This window comes from Lepidochelys kempii, chromosome 2, assembly GCF_965140265.1.
Source record: "Lepidochelys kempii isolate rLepKem1 chromosome 2, rLepKem1.hap2, whole genome shotgun sequence".
NCBI classification, from domain to species: Eukaryota; Metazoa; Chordata; order Testudines; family Cheloniidae; genus Lepidochelys; species Lepidochelys kempii.
In genome coordinates this window covers 168,853,054-168,868,282 of record NC_133257.1, presented here as the reverse complement: position 1 = coordinate 168,868,282, position 15,229 = coordinate 168,853,054, and the positions used below count along the sequence as shown (strand labels likewise).

Here is a 15,229-nt window from a genome sequence, read left to right as displayed (position 1 = left end):
TTTCCATTACAAGGAAAGTCCATATTTTACTTACCACAATTCCGTAGGAAGAGAGTCATTTTTCTAATACCGTGCAATCCAAAGTCTAGTTAACAATAAAAAAGAAATGACTTTGTTGTGTTTAAAAGTAGATTCTTGACTGGAGCATTAAGTAAGCAGGTCAGGGGATCTCTAGGAAGGAACATTTTGTCATAAGGTATCTTTAATCCTTTCCTCCCAAAATTTTCTAATTCCTGGACACATCTGCCACATATGTGAGTGTGTTCACTTTTTCTTGTAACCCTTCCAATAGAGCACCTCCCTAGCAGCAAAAATATAATGGATCTTAACTGGAGTCAAATGCCCCTATATAGTTATTCATATTTAAAAAAAAAAAAAAAGAGCTGCACATTTTCATAAGTGCCTAAGTCCCATTTTCAAAAGGGTCTTAAATACCTTTGCAAATCCGGTCCCAGTTTCCTTAAAATAGGCATGTCCAGTTTTTTCTGGGTATCAGATGGGGGACAAACTTTAGAAAAGCAAGACAGTCCAGTTTCATACCGGATGTGTGGCCTGCCTAGGTGCTATTGTAAATAATATATAATAACTGACCTTCAGCCTTCCCCCAAAAGTCAAACTAAAGCTAAACCTTGTTAGGAAAAAAACAAAACAAAACTTTTGTGTGAATCTGACCTAGGTATGCTATGCCCGTGTTCACTTCCTGTCCTAGACTCTTGTGTAGCGTTGCAGTACAGTGTGAAGCAGCTGCTGTGCCGCACCTCAGAAATGGCTAAATTTCAGTGGTGAATGAAATGATCCCTGTGTAAAGTTGTATTTGAGCTTAAATTTGTAAACCGGAATGCTTGTGAATCCTTGAGGATAGCAGTTCCTATGGAAATGTAAATTGTTGTTTTTGTTGTCTCACTCCCACACATTATGCTGTGCTCCAGGCCAAGCTCTCTGAGTGCTTACTGTTAAAGTGTTTGTGTTAACAAAAGAAGGAAAGAGCAGGCACTAGGGAACGCAGTTGTTTGATTCCAAGGTGGAAAGCAATCTGAGTTCATTTTGTTTTACAGTGAGTTGGCAAGCGAGCAGGTGACTTACCGTATGCACTGCCGCATAAGTAAATATAATCTATTAAAGCAATAACTTCAAGGATCCGATCCTTCACTAGACAGATTTGTCAGCAGCAGGAATTAAATGCCTGACATGAAGTTGAGTGCACTTAATGTTCCAAAACAGTAATTAACTGAATGGGAAAGGATGAGAAAATGGGTCACTTGTTATCAAAGTGAAACTGTATATTATATGAAGTTTTAATCTGCTTTTTAAAGCAGCCCTAGAAGTTTCTTTTAAATCATGATGTTGTAAAGCTTTGGGTGGAGTTTGAAGTGTATGCAGGGGGGGCATTGCTTCCCCCCTTCCTCCAAGGTAGGCTTACCATACGTTCAGGTTTTCCTGGACATTGCCTCTTTTTTGATAGTCCATTCTCCATCCAGGCAAACTTTTCAAATAAGAGGCAATGCCTGGGATTTTTCCTTTGGGGAGCAGACATTACAGCTCAGAAAGAGCCATCTCTGTGCCCCGATTTGGCCCTCCATAGCTGCTGAATCCTGCCCATCCTGGCCCAACCTAGCCCACTGGGTAAGCGGAGTGGTAAGTGCCTCTTGGCTGGGCTGCTCGCGCCACTGTGGGGCCTCAGAACCCAGCCAGGAGGGGTGACAAGGCCAGACCCCCCACGCTGGAGAGAGGGAGAGGCCTGCAGGGAGGTCTGATGGGGCTGGCACTGCATCCCGGGCCTGCACCAGCCACTCTACCATCATGGCAGGGAGTGCAACACTGCCCCCCACCTTGAATGTAAGGCTGCAGGTCCTCCGACCCTGCCCCCCCCCACCACCAATACCACCTCCCAGTATACACACACCCCCCTCGAGCACCCCCTTCCTAGGTGCAGGGTTCCTGAACATTAGCCACTCTGTGCTCCTGGTTAAATTCCCCCTGGATACCTGTGTGAGACCATAACAAAGACGGGGCAGGTGCCTGGTGACCCCACAGCAGGCTCAGCCCTGTAAGCCTTGGGCAGGCATGGCATTTGCTCCCCACGCATAGTCCCATTGGCCTGGCTAGAGCTGTCCTCCAAATATAGAAGTCAAACTATACCTATGTGTAAAACTAAATAGAATTTGAGCTGAGCTTAAATAATACACAGCTCTTGGGATGTTCAACCGGTTATCACACTGGATTGGCATATTTGTTTTAAAAAATATTTATTTTTATTACATTTGTCTCAGTGGAAATGGTTAGGGCTATATTGTGCTGTCAGTTACACCAGTACAAATCCAATGAAATCACCATAGTAGATGAGCGTAGAATTTGGAACACATTTATTCAAAGAATACAAGTATCTGTCCCACCTACCAACCTAATTAAAATCATAACAACTGCAATGTTTCAAGGCTTGGCCTATCAATATTAAAATTACTATTTCTGTTTGGAGATTCTTCAAACCAACCTTCTCTGATTTTTATCAGAGCTTCAAAAGCTAACAGATAGCCTGAAGGAGCATGGGCAGGGTTCGTCTTTCAATAAGTCCCCAGGTGGATTTTTGCTCCCTCATGGAGCTCCATTGACTTGAACTTTATGAAGGCTGTGTGCTATTCTGCCCTCTGATACTTTGGTGACTTAACCAGAATCTGAGCAGAATTTAGTCCTATAGTCAACTGAGCTTTGCAAGTTTGCTTTTGTGCAGCTCTTTTCAGGATCATAGCTGAAAGTGCAATAAACTCCTATAACTTCAGCTAATAATGAGTTTTCCTAAAATTGCTAAATTTACTCTGAAGAGTAATACATAATTTTTGTGCACAATTTGTAGAAAATTGGGCAAAATGTTTTTTTTTAATTATAGGGTATTAAAATTCATTCTAAGTTTGAAATGTTCAGTAAGTCTGTAATTATTCACACGAGTATCACCAGTTTATAAGGATGCAGCCCAACTCTTATGAAATTCAAAGGGAGTCTTTCTATAGACTTCAGAGAAAGTTGGATCTGGCTGTGTGTGTGTGTGGGTGTGTTAACTATAAGGATGATGAGTTGTGCATTGTATTAATCAGTCCTATTCAGAAGTGACTGATCCAAAATTAACAAATTATGATATTTTTCGAAGTTAGTAGGATGGATAAATATCCAATACTAAAAATTCCCTAGTTTGGAGGTAAATCTGAAGAAAGTACCAGGAGAGTCTCAGTACCTCTTCCTATATATAATTTACCTGAGTGCTGTTACTGACTTTGGAAAAGTCTCTGGTTTTTTAATTGGAATCAATTATACATGTTGTTTTTTGCAGTGCAATCAGTATGCCTGGTGCTTTATTGGTAGATACAAACGTGGTCCCTACCTTAATCTCCAGTCTACACAAATTTACAGAGATGCTTATCTTCACACCCTTGACTAGTCCCACTGGTTTCAGTGGGATTATTTGTGTGTAATGTTAAGTGTATGGGCAGGAATTCAAAGCATCTAGGCCTTAGATTTTATAAATCAGTGGGAGTTGGATTGGACTCTAATTTAGGAAGAGGAGAGCTCTTTACTTGAGTTAGAATTATTAAGGTAACACATTTTGAAGTTTTCTTAAGGAACATTGGAGACTAGTGATACGGCTGTCTGTCTATGGATGTGAAGAGTTGTTTTAGTTTCCTGGTTCTGGGAGAGAGGGAAAGAGTTGAGAGAGCTTCAAGTGTGCATTGAGGAGGTGCTCAGGTGAGAAACACCAACTATGTGGTTGGATGAAGTTACAATGTATATATTAGTGTACAAATCTCTCTTATAGCCCTTATTTCAGTCTGAGTCACCTATATCCTGCACAAACTGAGGAGTCACATCACTTTCAATTATGGAAAATTATTTATATCTGAAATAAAGACTCATGAAACTGAGGACAGAGAGGAAGGAATCCCACAGCATTTTCAGTTTTCTGCATGAAGTGTGTCACTGTCACTTTAAGTCTTTGTCACACATCATGTCACACATTTGAGTTTCGTCAAGATGAGAGGTATTTTCATGTATACTTTATGGTGTGGCACCATGCAAATAACAGTACACCATTAGGAATGCAGCTAAATGAAGTTATAATGGAGAAGTATTGGCTACTTTACAATATATCTAACTTAGATGTAATTTAGATGGCATCTTCATTACTATTTAGATTATATTAATGAGTTTGGGACTATTACTGCAAATTTAGTCTCTCTCTATAGATATGTTAATGAAAAAGAGATAACGGGAGGAGGCATCTGCTGAAGAGCATAGTCGAATAAAATGTATGATGTTATATTTGATGAGCTAAATTCTACTGTGCTGCTTTAGTGGATAAGGTTTGAGGGAGATACCAGGACATAGGGAGCCTCTTTCTGAGAGCACCCAGCAAAGCAGACTCTCTTCATAGCGCTCAAGACCGCACTAGGAGTGAGAAAATTTTATAACCCTTCTGCCTACCCACCATTGTGAATCAGTCCCCACAGCTGCACTGTTACACTTCTATTGTACAGATAATATATTAGACCTTCAGCCAGCTTGTGTATGTGCTGTAATCATCTGCAAAAGCTAGCTGGGTAGCTTTATGCATTCAAAGGAACAGCAAAATGAGTACCACGAAATGGCCCTTTACTTAGAAGCCAGCAAAATTTCTGTAGCACAAGAATAACTGCCCTGACTCAATGGTTATAACCTATTTAGAAAGGATCAAGTGGGCAAAAAGGGAGAGGGAGTGGTACTCTATGCCAAAAGTTGCCGTACTTCTATATTTGGCACTGGTCTGACTGTTGCTGCAATACTGAGTCAAGTTTTGTTATCCACAGTTCAAGAAGGATGTTAATAAATTGCAGAGGATTAAGAGCAGAGCCATGAGAATGATTAAAGGATTAGAAAACATGCCATATAGTGATAGACACAAGGAACTCAATCTATTTAGCTGAACAAAGAGAAGTTAAGGGGGTCACTTGATTACAGTGTAAGTACCTACACGGGGAACAAATATTTAAAAATGGACTCTTCAGTCAAAGGTATAACATAATCCAATGGCTGGAAGGTGAAGCTAGACCAATTCAGGCTAGAAATAAGACATAATGTTTTAGCAGTGAGAGGAATTAATCACATTAGAACAATTTACCAAGGCTCATGGTGGATTCTCCATCACTGACCATTTTTAAATTAAGACTGGATGTTTTTCTAAAAGATCTGCTCTAGGAATTATTTGGGGGAAGTTTTATGGCCTGTGTTCTAAATAGGAGGTCAGAATAGTTGATCAAAATGGTCCCTCTGGCTTTGGAATTTGAGTATCTCTACTTCCCTTTGCTATTTTGACAGTGGCATAGTTTAGCATGACTGTCTATGCACTGCCCATTCTGGTGTAAAAATCAAATAGTGGGGCATGTTTTGGTTCTAGATAAATTAAAGCAAAGGCAAGATTTACCCACAACTTGGGAATTACACCGCATTCATATTTCTAATAAAGAAAGACATAGTAAATTACTGCTGGGCTAGCTTGCTAAGAACATGTGATTCAGCCTCCTCGGGCCCTGCAAACTCTAACATCTGACTTGACTTCCTTGAACTGCTTTCTATGATTTCTCTGCCAATATTCCTCTGCTTTTTAAATTCCTCCCCTTTGACTATTCTTTTTTTAAAAGATTTTTTTTGCTGATTGTAGTAAGACTGGCAGTAATGTTTGAAAGCCATGTTAGAGAAAATAGTTTTTTTACAGCTAAAATATAGTAATCTTCTCTTTCTTTGTATGGCTCCATGTCTAGTTGGCAGCCGGTATCAAGCGGAGTGCCCCAGGGATCGGTCCTGGGGCCGATTTTGTTCAATATCTTCATTAATGATCTCGAGGATGGAGTGGATTGCACCCTCAGCAAGTTTGCAGATGACTCTAAACTGGGAGGAGTGGTAGAGACGCTGGAGGGTAGGGATAGGATACAGAGGGACCTAGACAAATTAGAGGATTGGGCCAAAAGAAATCTGATGAGGTTCAACAAGGACAAGTGCAGAATCCTGCACTTAGGATGGAAGAATCCCATGCACTGCTACAGACTAGAGACCAAATGGCTAGGCAGCAGTTCTGCAGAAAAGGACTGAGGGGTTACAGTGGACGAGAAGCTGGATATGAGTCAACAGTGTGCCCTTGTTGCCAAGAAGGCTAACAATATTTTGGGCTGTATAAATAGGGGCATTGCCAGCAGATCGAGGGACGTGATCGTTCCCCTCTATTCGACATTGGTGAGGCCTCATCTGGAGTACTGTGTCCAGTTTTGGGCCCCACACTACAAGAAGGATGTGAAAAAATTGGAAAGAGTCCAGGGGAGGGCAACAAAAATTATTAGGGGACTGGAACATGTGACTTATGAGGAGAGGCTGAGGGAACTGGGATTGTTTAGTCTGCGGAAGAGAAGAATGAGGGGGGATTTGATAGCTGCTTTCAACTACCTGAAAGGGGTTCCAAAGAGGATGGATCTAGACTGTTCTCCGGGGTAGCAGATGATAGAACGAGGAGTAATGGTCTCAAGTTGCAGTGGGGGAGGTTTACGTTGGATATTAGGAAAAGCTTTTTCACTAGGAGGGTGGTGAAGCACTGGAATGCGTTACCTAGAGTTGGTGGAATCTCCTTCCTTTGAGGTTTTTAAGGTCAGGCTTGACAAAGCCCTGGCTGGGATGATTTAGTTGGGGATTGGTCCTGCTTCGAGCAGGGGGTTGGACTAGATGACCTCCTGAGTTCCCTTCCAACCCTGATATTCTATGATTCTATGATTTTGGTTGAGGTAGCAACTCAGTGTAAATTACAGTCATTCTTGAGATTCCTTGACATTTTTCTTGATAAGCACATGGGATCAGATTTTTAACTCTCTATCTTTATTTTCTATTTTTATAAGCTCTTCCAATCAATTCTCAGAATATTTTTCTTGCTTGTATGGAAAACCCACTCTGGTTCTCAGTAACACACATTTTCCAAATGGTACTAAAGCCATTTAGCATAGTGGATAAACTGTGTGCCTTATATTTCAGAGAGAAGGACTTTATATGCTGTTTCAGATCTATTTTTCTTAATATCCCTTTTTCTTCTTAGTGTCACCAGGTGTCAACGGAACTTGACTGTGCTTAGAATTTTGCTCAGCCAGACTCCTTATTTGAAAGGAAAATTCCAGTGCTCAGTTATAATATATTAGGGCCAAATCCTCTGGCCTTCTTCAAAGCCAGAGATTGTGCCAAATATGGCAGAATCTCTGCAGTTCTACTATACGGGGGGAAGAGGAGGCAAAGAAGTGAACGGGCCATGCAGGGAGACTCAGCAACCCCATGTGTTCTTACTAAGCCAACTTCTTGTAGCACCTGTCTCATAAGTGGAGCAAAATAAAGTTTGTCGGTCACCTGGGGAATAGCAAGAAAACATGCACTTTGCATCACCAAATTGCCAAAATGGTGGTTTCCTGATTGTCAGATATGATTTTTTTTTAAACTTGCAGATAGTTAGGACCATATTTCCAAAATGTAGCTTCCATTTGACATCATACATTTTTAGCAGGTTATAGCATGGACGTGCACAGAAAGCAATCACCTGTTCATGCAAGTGATGGAGCCTTTCACCTGTGTATATGGGTGACAGTCAAGTGCATGGAGCGTTGCATAAGCGTTACTCAAGAGGGGCTTGGGTTTGAGATCCCTTTGCAAGATTTGTGTTCATTTATCTGTTTTGTTTTGTTTCTAGATGTAGTGTTAAGAATGTTTTTCTGTGGTATACCGAGGTTCTCAACTCTTCCTCAGGAAATTTTGCATAGGGACAGTTTGCTTATATAAACTAATTACCAAGGGCACGATCATGTATATACCAGTCATAGGTTGTAAATGCTCACTTCTCTGTGTTGATAACTTTTCTGTGAATTCTCTGAGCTGTCTGGGCTCTGTCTAATTTTAACCCTACAATTTCCCATGACTTTTGCTGTTGCCACTCAGATGGTGCAGAGTGAGAGGAAATATGTATAACTCTCCTGCTCGGGATTTCCTGGCAGATGTTCTCAGCTAGTGCCAGCAATAGGTGGAACAAATGGAATCAGAACTTGCACTCCGACTGCTCTTCCCCTCATTGCTATACCCAGCATAAGCTGCGTGCGCTAGAAGATGTGGCTCATTTTCATATCTAGAAAACCAGCTACATTAAGGGTTTGGTTGAGCAGAAATGTTAGGATTCTGACTGTCTCCGGGGCAGGAGACACCAAATCTGAGGACGCTGATTGAATCTTCTCTATTTCCACTAGTGCTGCTGTGCAGGGCCAGCCTAATCTGCCTCTCCCCTGCGCGCGCCCCTGCCTCCCCGCGCCACCCCCCCACCACTGTTTACACGACCAACTTAAACAAAAAGAGTTGGGACTAATTTGCTGTAACATTTTGGAGATGACCCAGACTGATAAGGGGTTCTGTTACCTACTGCCTTGTAACTTGGTGTCTTAATGCTGTCTGTGAAACACTGGATCCTCACTATAACAGAGGGCATGCTAGGAAACTGGGCAAAAGCAGATGATAGCTTGTATTAGAAAAGGTGCTGCTCCCTTCCTGATTACCTCACCCTGTCATAGCCAAGATCAAGTGTTTCACAGACAGCTCCCGGCTTAGATGCTAGCCCTCAGTTTCTGGATACCAAACTTCAAAACCACGCCTGTTTTAAAAAGTTTTTTTTTTCTTTCTTTCTCCTGCCATGATGACTCATTATTGTTCAGAGTGAAGGAAATGCCCTCCTTTCCATTAACTTCAATGGTCCACTATTGTGTCTTCCTGGCTGGACAATGGATGGGTACTTTAAGTTGGTTTTATATAAAGAGCTAGCCTGAGAGATGACACTGCCTCCTAATTACATCACTTCCTGTTACGAGGTGATGTTGTAGTTGCACCACAGTTACAATTACAGTGTTCTATGCACATATACGTGCATACGTTCATAGCCATCCCCTACATACAAATCTCCTAATGACCATCAAGCTCAGAACAAGCTTTCATAAAAGACCTTATCTGATGTAAGTTTATGCACAATAACGTTGTATACAGCTACTTAATTCAGTTGCTTATTCTCTAGGGTTCAGACCCCCTGTTCTCTGCAGGGGTATGTGGACCCTGATTGTCACACTTGCCGTTCTCCTTTACCAGCTCAGAGCCTGCAAGTGGAGATGTTATCAAGTTAGCCCTGTGTCTTGTTTAACTCACTCATTTAGAATGGCTGAACCCATTATTCATGTGATTGCCTTTCTGCTGATCCCATCTTTTTGTCTGACCTATTATTTCATTCTCTCAGATTCTCTAGCACTTGAGAAATGTGTTTGATCAGATAGATATTACAGAAACTAGTTGGAATGAGGAGCATTTTAAATTATTGACTCAACAACCCAAAATGAATGCAAATGACTGTTACAAGAGTTGACAAAGCCAAATTTTCTTGTCCTTGGGGGTCCCCTAGCTGCAGCCTTTTATTCTCAACATTTTGCCTGACAGATTCCAGAGCGCCTTCTTCCAGGACTTAAAAGTAACAGCATGTGTCAGATGAGAAAAATGGAAATACTTTGTGTTCGTTTTTAATATGCTCAGCCAGAAAAAAAAAAGATTCCATACTAGTGCAGACTCTATTGCAGTGGTTTTCAGCCCATGGTCTGTGGAACCCTGGGGGTCTGCAGACGATGTGTAAGGGGTCTGTGAAAGGTTGTTGCCGTAGAACAGTGGTTTTCAACCTGTGATCCACACACTATGTCTAAGATTTCCAAAGGAAAGATTTCCACATCTCCATTCACAGTTTTTAGGGGTCCGCAAATGAAAAAGGGTTGAAAGCCACTGTTCTATTGAATATACAAGTCTGACCAAGCTTGCCATTTCTTGATTTCAGGTAGCTGGGGACCTTGTTAGCCGATTGCACCTTGACACCCATATTAACAAACTGGTGAGGACATATAGTGGTGGCACAAAGAGGAAGCTTTCAACAGCTTTGGCTTTAATTGGCAAACCCCAAATACTTTTACTGGTGAGTAGAGTGAACATTATTATTGCTTTGGAAGTGTTAACGTACTTAATTATTTTATTTTCCTGTCTGATGCATGAAAACATAGTGCAGCTTCCAAATTGCCTCCAGGGAATAAGTGACACAGAAGCAGAGCAGTTGTCATTTTCAGCTCCCAGAATAAACTTGTTTTAATTTGTGCTCCAACATTCCCTAGTTGCAGCTGGGTTTCCTAGGCTGTCAGTAGTACAAGCGCTACATTCCTGCTGCTGCTTGGATATGTATTTTTTAGACCGAGATTTCTTTGATTCATAGAACAAGAGAAATAGAATTTACTGTTCAATGTATTACAAAGTATAGTATATTTTTTGCCTACATTTCTGCACAATGTAAGAAAATCAAAAAACAAAAAATAGGATTGTAATGGGGTGCTCACCCCACACAAGTCCTGAAAGGGTTAAGGTGAGCCAGAAGGGGCCAATTAACCTTATATGCTGCACTTGGAGGGAAGGCAGGGATTAATAAACATCATACTTGCAGATGAAGCCCAGTTGGGGGTAGAGCTGGGGTAGGGTTATAAAGCCCAGGAAGGGAGAACTGCAGGAATTGCAGGGAAGGAGCCTGCAGTCACACTCTAAAGGGAAATGGAGCCAAGGACAAGGAGGAAGGCCAGGGGGACAGTAAAACCGGGCATCCTAGAGAATCTGACAAGAGGCTGATGGGGAGGAAGTAGCCACAGAGAGCAGGGGAAGCTCTGGTGGCAGATAGAGAGGTTGGGTAGGAAGGAGTCCAGTGAAACAACAACTGAGACTGGACAGACCTGAATTGCTAGTCACAGAATCTCTGGTCTGGAACCCAAGTTACAGACAGGCCTGGTTTCCCCTATTAGCTGCTAGGAAGTGGCACAGGACCTAGAGGTGGAACAGAAGACTGTCTGAGGTGGCATCCGGGCACCCTGTCAGAGTGAATTAGATACCCCGGAAGTGAGGGTCTGTTTTGTGACCTGGCTTTGAGTTGTGGAGAGAGAGAGAGCCCACAGCACAAGCAACCAACGACAGGGGGCACAATATGGAGCAAAAGCTAATGCCAAGACCTAGCCACAAGGAGGCACACCTACAGTGAGTGTAGCCCTTTACAAGGATATGATTCCATGTGGCATCTTGAGCAATAGGGATTATTTTATTTTAATGACAGTGGTACCAGTAGTTTTTTCAATCATGGTAATGCATTCTTTAGTATTCTTATGAGCTGGGTAGAACTTTGCAATGGGATTCAGATTGATACGCATGAGCTCACCCTTCAATTAGTATAACTCAGTGGCTCTGAAACTTTTTTACTGGTGACCCCTTTCACATAGCAAGCCTCTGAGTACGCTCCTCCCCCCCCCTTTATAAATTAAAACACTTTTTTATATATTTAACACCATTATAAATGCTGGAGGCAAAGTGGGATTTGGGATGGAGGTTGACAGCTCATGACCCCCCCCCCCAATGTACTCACCTCACAACCCCCTGAGGGGTCCCGACCTCCAGTTTGAGAACCCCTGGTATAACTGTAAACAAAAACCCCACCTAAGACAAAAGGCGTGTGTGAGCCCACCTACTGACTTTAGCTGAGTTATGTTTTGGGTAGGAGTGTGGTGAGGGGCAGGGAAGAGAGAGAGAAGGCAGGACACAAAGAAATTGAGAAGAGACAAGAAAGATGGAGGGTATGTCTACACTTAAACCACTGTAGCACTTCAGTGTAGATACTATCTACATCAGTGGGAAGAGTTCTCCCATTGCGGTAGTTCAGTGGTTCCCAAACTTGTTCCGCCGCTTGTGCAGGGAAAGCCCATGGCGGGCTGGGCCGGTTTGTTTACTTGCTGCGTCCACAGGTTCAGCCGATCGCGGCTCCGAGTGGCCACGGTTCACTACTCCAGGCCAATGGGAGCTGCTGGAAGCGGCGGCCAGAGAAAGATGGGTACCTTCTCTCTTTTCTTATCTTATACTGAACCCATCATATGGTGTAAGAATTCCACTAGAGGAAACAAAAGTCCTCTCCAATTCCCCTTTCTATGCTTGGGAGGGAGGGGAATAATTAAATAAACAAATCTCATCAGAAATGCCACTGGGTGGGAGTATACTCCCCAGAGTAAAAGGATAAAACATCAATCCCACAAGTGTCTCCCCAAAGTGAGTACAGAATTGGTTAAACTAGATTAGTTCACTTACGGAGCTGTCCCTCTGAATCTGCAAATGTTCATAAGACCAGGGATACTTTGCTTCCTCTAATTTCATAGCACTAATCCACTTATGTGTTGGATGGTTTTACTTACATTTTTTGAGCTCAAACTGATCTTGAATGACTTGGCAAAAGGGGAAGGCTATCTTCTTAAGTCACCGCTTCCCCTACTCTCAGAAGGTACTCCAACTATTATGAAATCTCTTTAGGACAATCTACGACTGGAGGCACCCATTTCAATTTGCCTCTTGCTGTGAAAGATGCATCCTCACATATGTAGTTTGAGAAGAAAAACACATTTTTAAATAACTCGAATGCTCTAAAAGTTTTATACATATTATAAGTGTTTTGGGAAGGATTACTTATAAAGGATTTATAGAGGGTTTTATTTATGAAGGATCCATAATTAGGGAACAGAAGTAATACCATGTGAAGTGTTTTCTCTATTAAAGTGAGACAATGTTAAAAATAGAACCAATTTACCCAACAGATCTGCTCCTTGTTAATGTTTAGAGTCATATATTTTTATCACCTAAATAAGAAGTGAAGTTTTTGGGTTTTGTTTTGTTTTTGTTTTGTAATGCCTTTTACTCTTGCCATCCCTGGAGAGCCGACAAAGGAAATATAAGAGAGACTGAGATGGACTCACTCTCTCCTTGTGTCATTTGTGTCTAAGCACCAAAATTGGAGTTAGAGCAGCATGCTGCAACTTCCTGTATTTCTTGCTTACAAGTCTCAGCTAGGATTCCTTCCTGAAAACAAACCAGCCCCACACCATTGGTACTGATAGCCAATGCCACTCTCATGACACCCTGCATTCAGTGGAACCACTGAAAGGGCTGTCTTCTCTGTCACTACAAAAGTGGAGCGGATGGGCTTTAAAGAATAAGGGCCAAGTGGTATCTTCCACTTCCATCAGCAAAAGGTATAAAAACCCATCTTATCAGGCGCAGAGGATGCAGAAAGGGGAAGTGCAATCTCTGCTGCTGCACTTCCTTTTCCACAGAGGCCCTGCATGACTGCTCCAGGAGATTCAGTTTCCCCAGCTTTTGGAAGTGTTGGACTATGAATGGGACAGGCTGGGGCGATGGCTGGCCTCTGCATTTTGTCTTCCCTCAAACCCTAAGGGATATTATGGAGCAAGGCAATGCTGCCTTGGTCAGTATGTGGTCACATGGTTCCCCCCACCACAGATTGGAATGCCCCTTGAGGGAAAGCATAGCATAGGGAACCTGCAGGAAGGAAGCTGTGCTCCCATAGAGCGCTGAGGAGCTATGTGTGATTGTGCAGGGGAGACAGCATGGAGATACAGGAACTCTAATTTGTTAGCCCGTGCCTCTGGCAGATCCACAAATTCTAGGCAGGGAGGAGCAGCAAACACTGCATCCCCACCAACCCCCCCCCCCCACCAAAACAGAGAAACTTTGCTAATCCCAAGTCAGAGACCTCCCTTCGCCTGCATGCAAATAGACCATCTGAAGAGCATCAGGCCCTAATTGCATCGTCATCCAAATTCTTTCTCTCTCTCCTCTACTTCCATTGTTAACTGATGCATTTGTTTCTGTAGGATGAACCCAGTTCTGGAATGGATCCCTGTTCCAAGCGGTACCTCTGGAAAGCCATCATGAAGGAAGTTCAGGATGGCTGTGCTGCTGTGCTCACATCCCACAGGTGCAATATTATCACATTGGCTAACATCCTCTCTTTGTCTAATCACTTGCTCAAATTGAGTTCTGAGGCACGCACCTCTGAAAGAGAGAAATTGATATTTGTGTTCAGGATGAAAAGTGCTAAGGTCTCTTGCTATATTATGGCAGCTCTTTCTCATCCACGAAATCTGAATTTGCCAAAATTTAGGTGTTAAGGGCTACATTATGGCTTGATGGGCACTCTGAGATAGGGAGGAGATAATGACCTTTCCACTTCCCTTGCTCTCCCCATTCAAGGATCAACCACTAGTACAATCCCTATGTTCCCTGGGGTACTAGAGCTGTTCCTTTTAAGCCTCTCCAACCATCCCCCAAGGAACTAGCCATCACCAAAGGGGACAAGGAGGAGAGGTCCATGGCCATTTCCCTTCTCTGGACTGACCAGAAATGGTGGTTGGCATTGGAGTGGGGAAGCATGCTGCCTCAGCTTAAAGGATGTTCCAGTATCAGGTTTTAAGTTCAACCACATCTGCCCAGAGTAGAGCGCTGGTAAATATTTTCAAATGCACAGGGCTGGAGCCCCGGCGCGCCCTGTGGTGCTGAAGCCCCAAATCTCGGGGCTTCAGGAAATACTATATGAAAACTTAAGCCTTGTCCAGCATACACCATCTTTCTGCACTTCCTGCACTGGAAATGACTGTACCCCCCTGGGATTCCGTGGTTCTTTGCGATCCCCAACATGGCTCCAAACATCTTGTGAATCCTCCCTAATATACTCTCTATTTTGTCAGTTTAATGGAGGAGACATTGAAACTGTTTTGTAGCATCTACAGTAACTTGAATAAATTGCATGTTCCCTGCAGGGCATGCTACATAGTAAGTATAATTATATATAAATGGCTTAAAGTGAGGGAGCAATCTGATTCGCAGATAGAAATCTCTATCTGTGTAATTATGAAAGAATGCCTAGAAGGGGCAGAACTAATTAATCAAAACACTGAATTAATGTTTTGATCAAATTAAATCCTGAATTAGTAAATGAATCAATAAAATGCCACAACAGAAGATTTGTTAGATATTTTAAATGAAAGTTGCTTCAGATGTGTTCAGGACGTTTTCTTGCTGTGAATGTTCAATGTGCAAATGCTTGAGGCTCACAGAAAATGAATTTAAAAGTTGTTTCGGTATTCATGGAAACTGAATTTTTAAATTCACATACGTGAATGTTTGTATCCAAATTGCTAGACTAATCATCCAGCTAGGGAACACAAACGTGATTTTAGGTAAATTGTCACCGGTAAACGGCACAGCTTGATTTTCAAACCACAGAATAAAACCATCATTTTCAAACAAC

At 42.4% G+C, this 15,229-nt stretch overlaps 1 protein-coding gene across 1 annotated transcript in view; it reads left to right on the top strand.

Annotated features, from left to right (window-relative positions):
* Positions 1–15,229, top strand: part of ABCA13 (ATP binding cassette subfamily A member 13) — a 226,962-nt gene that overhangs the window by 189,895 nt on the left and 21,838 nt on the right. The window contains exons 41-42 of the mRNA XM_073329650.1: positions 9,893–10,027; positions 13,794–13,897. Of these exons, the coding sequence (XP_073185751.1) occupies positions 9,893–10,027; positions 13,794–13,897 (239 nt within the window). The remainder of the gene's footprint in view (positions 1–9,892; positions 10,028–13,793; positions 13,898–15,229) is intronic.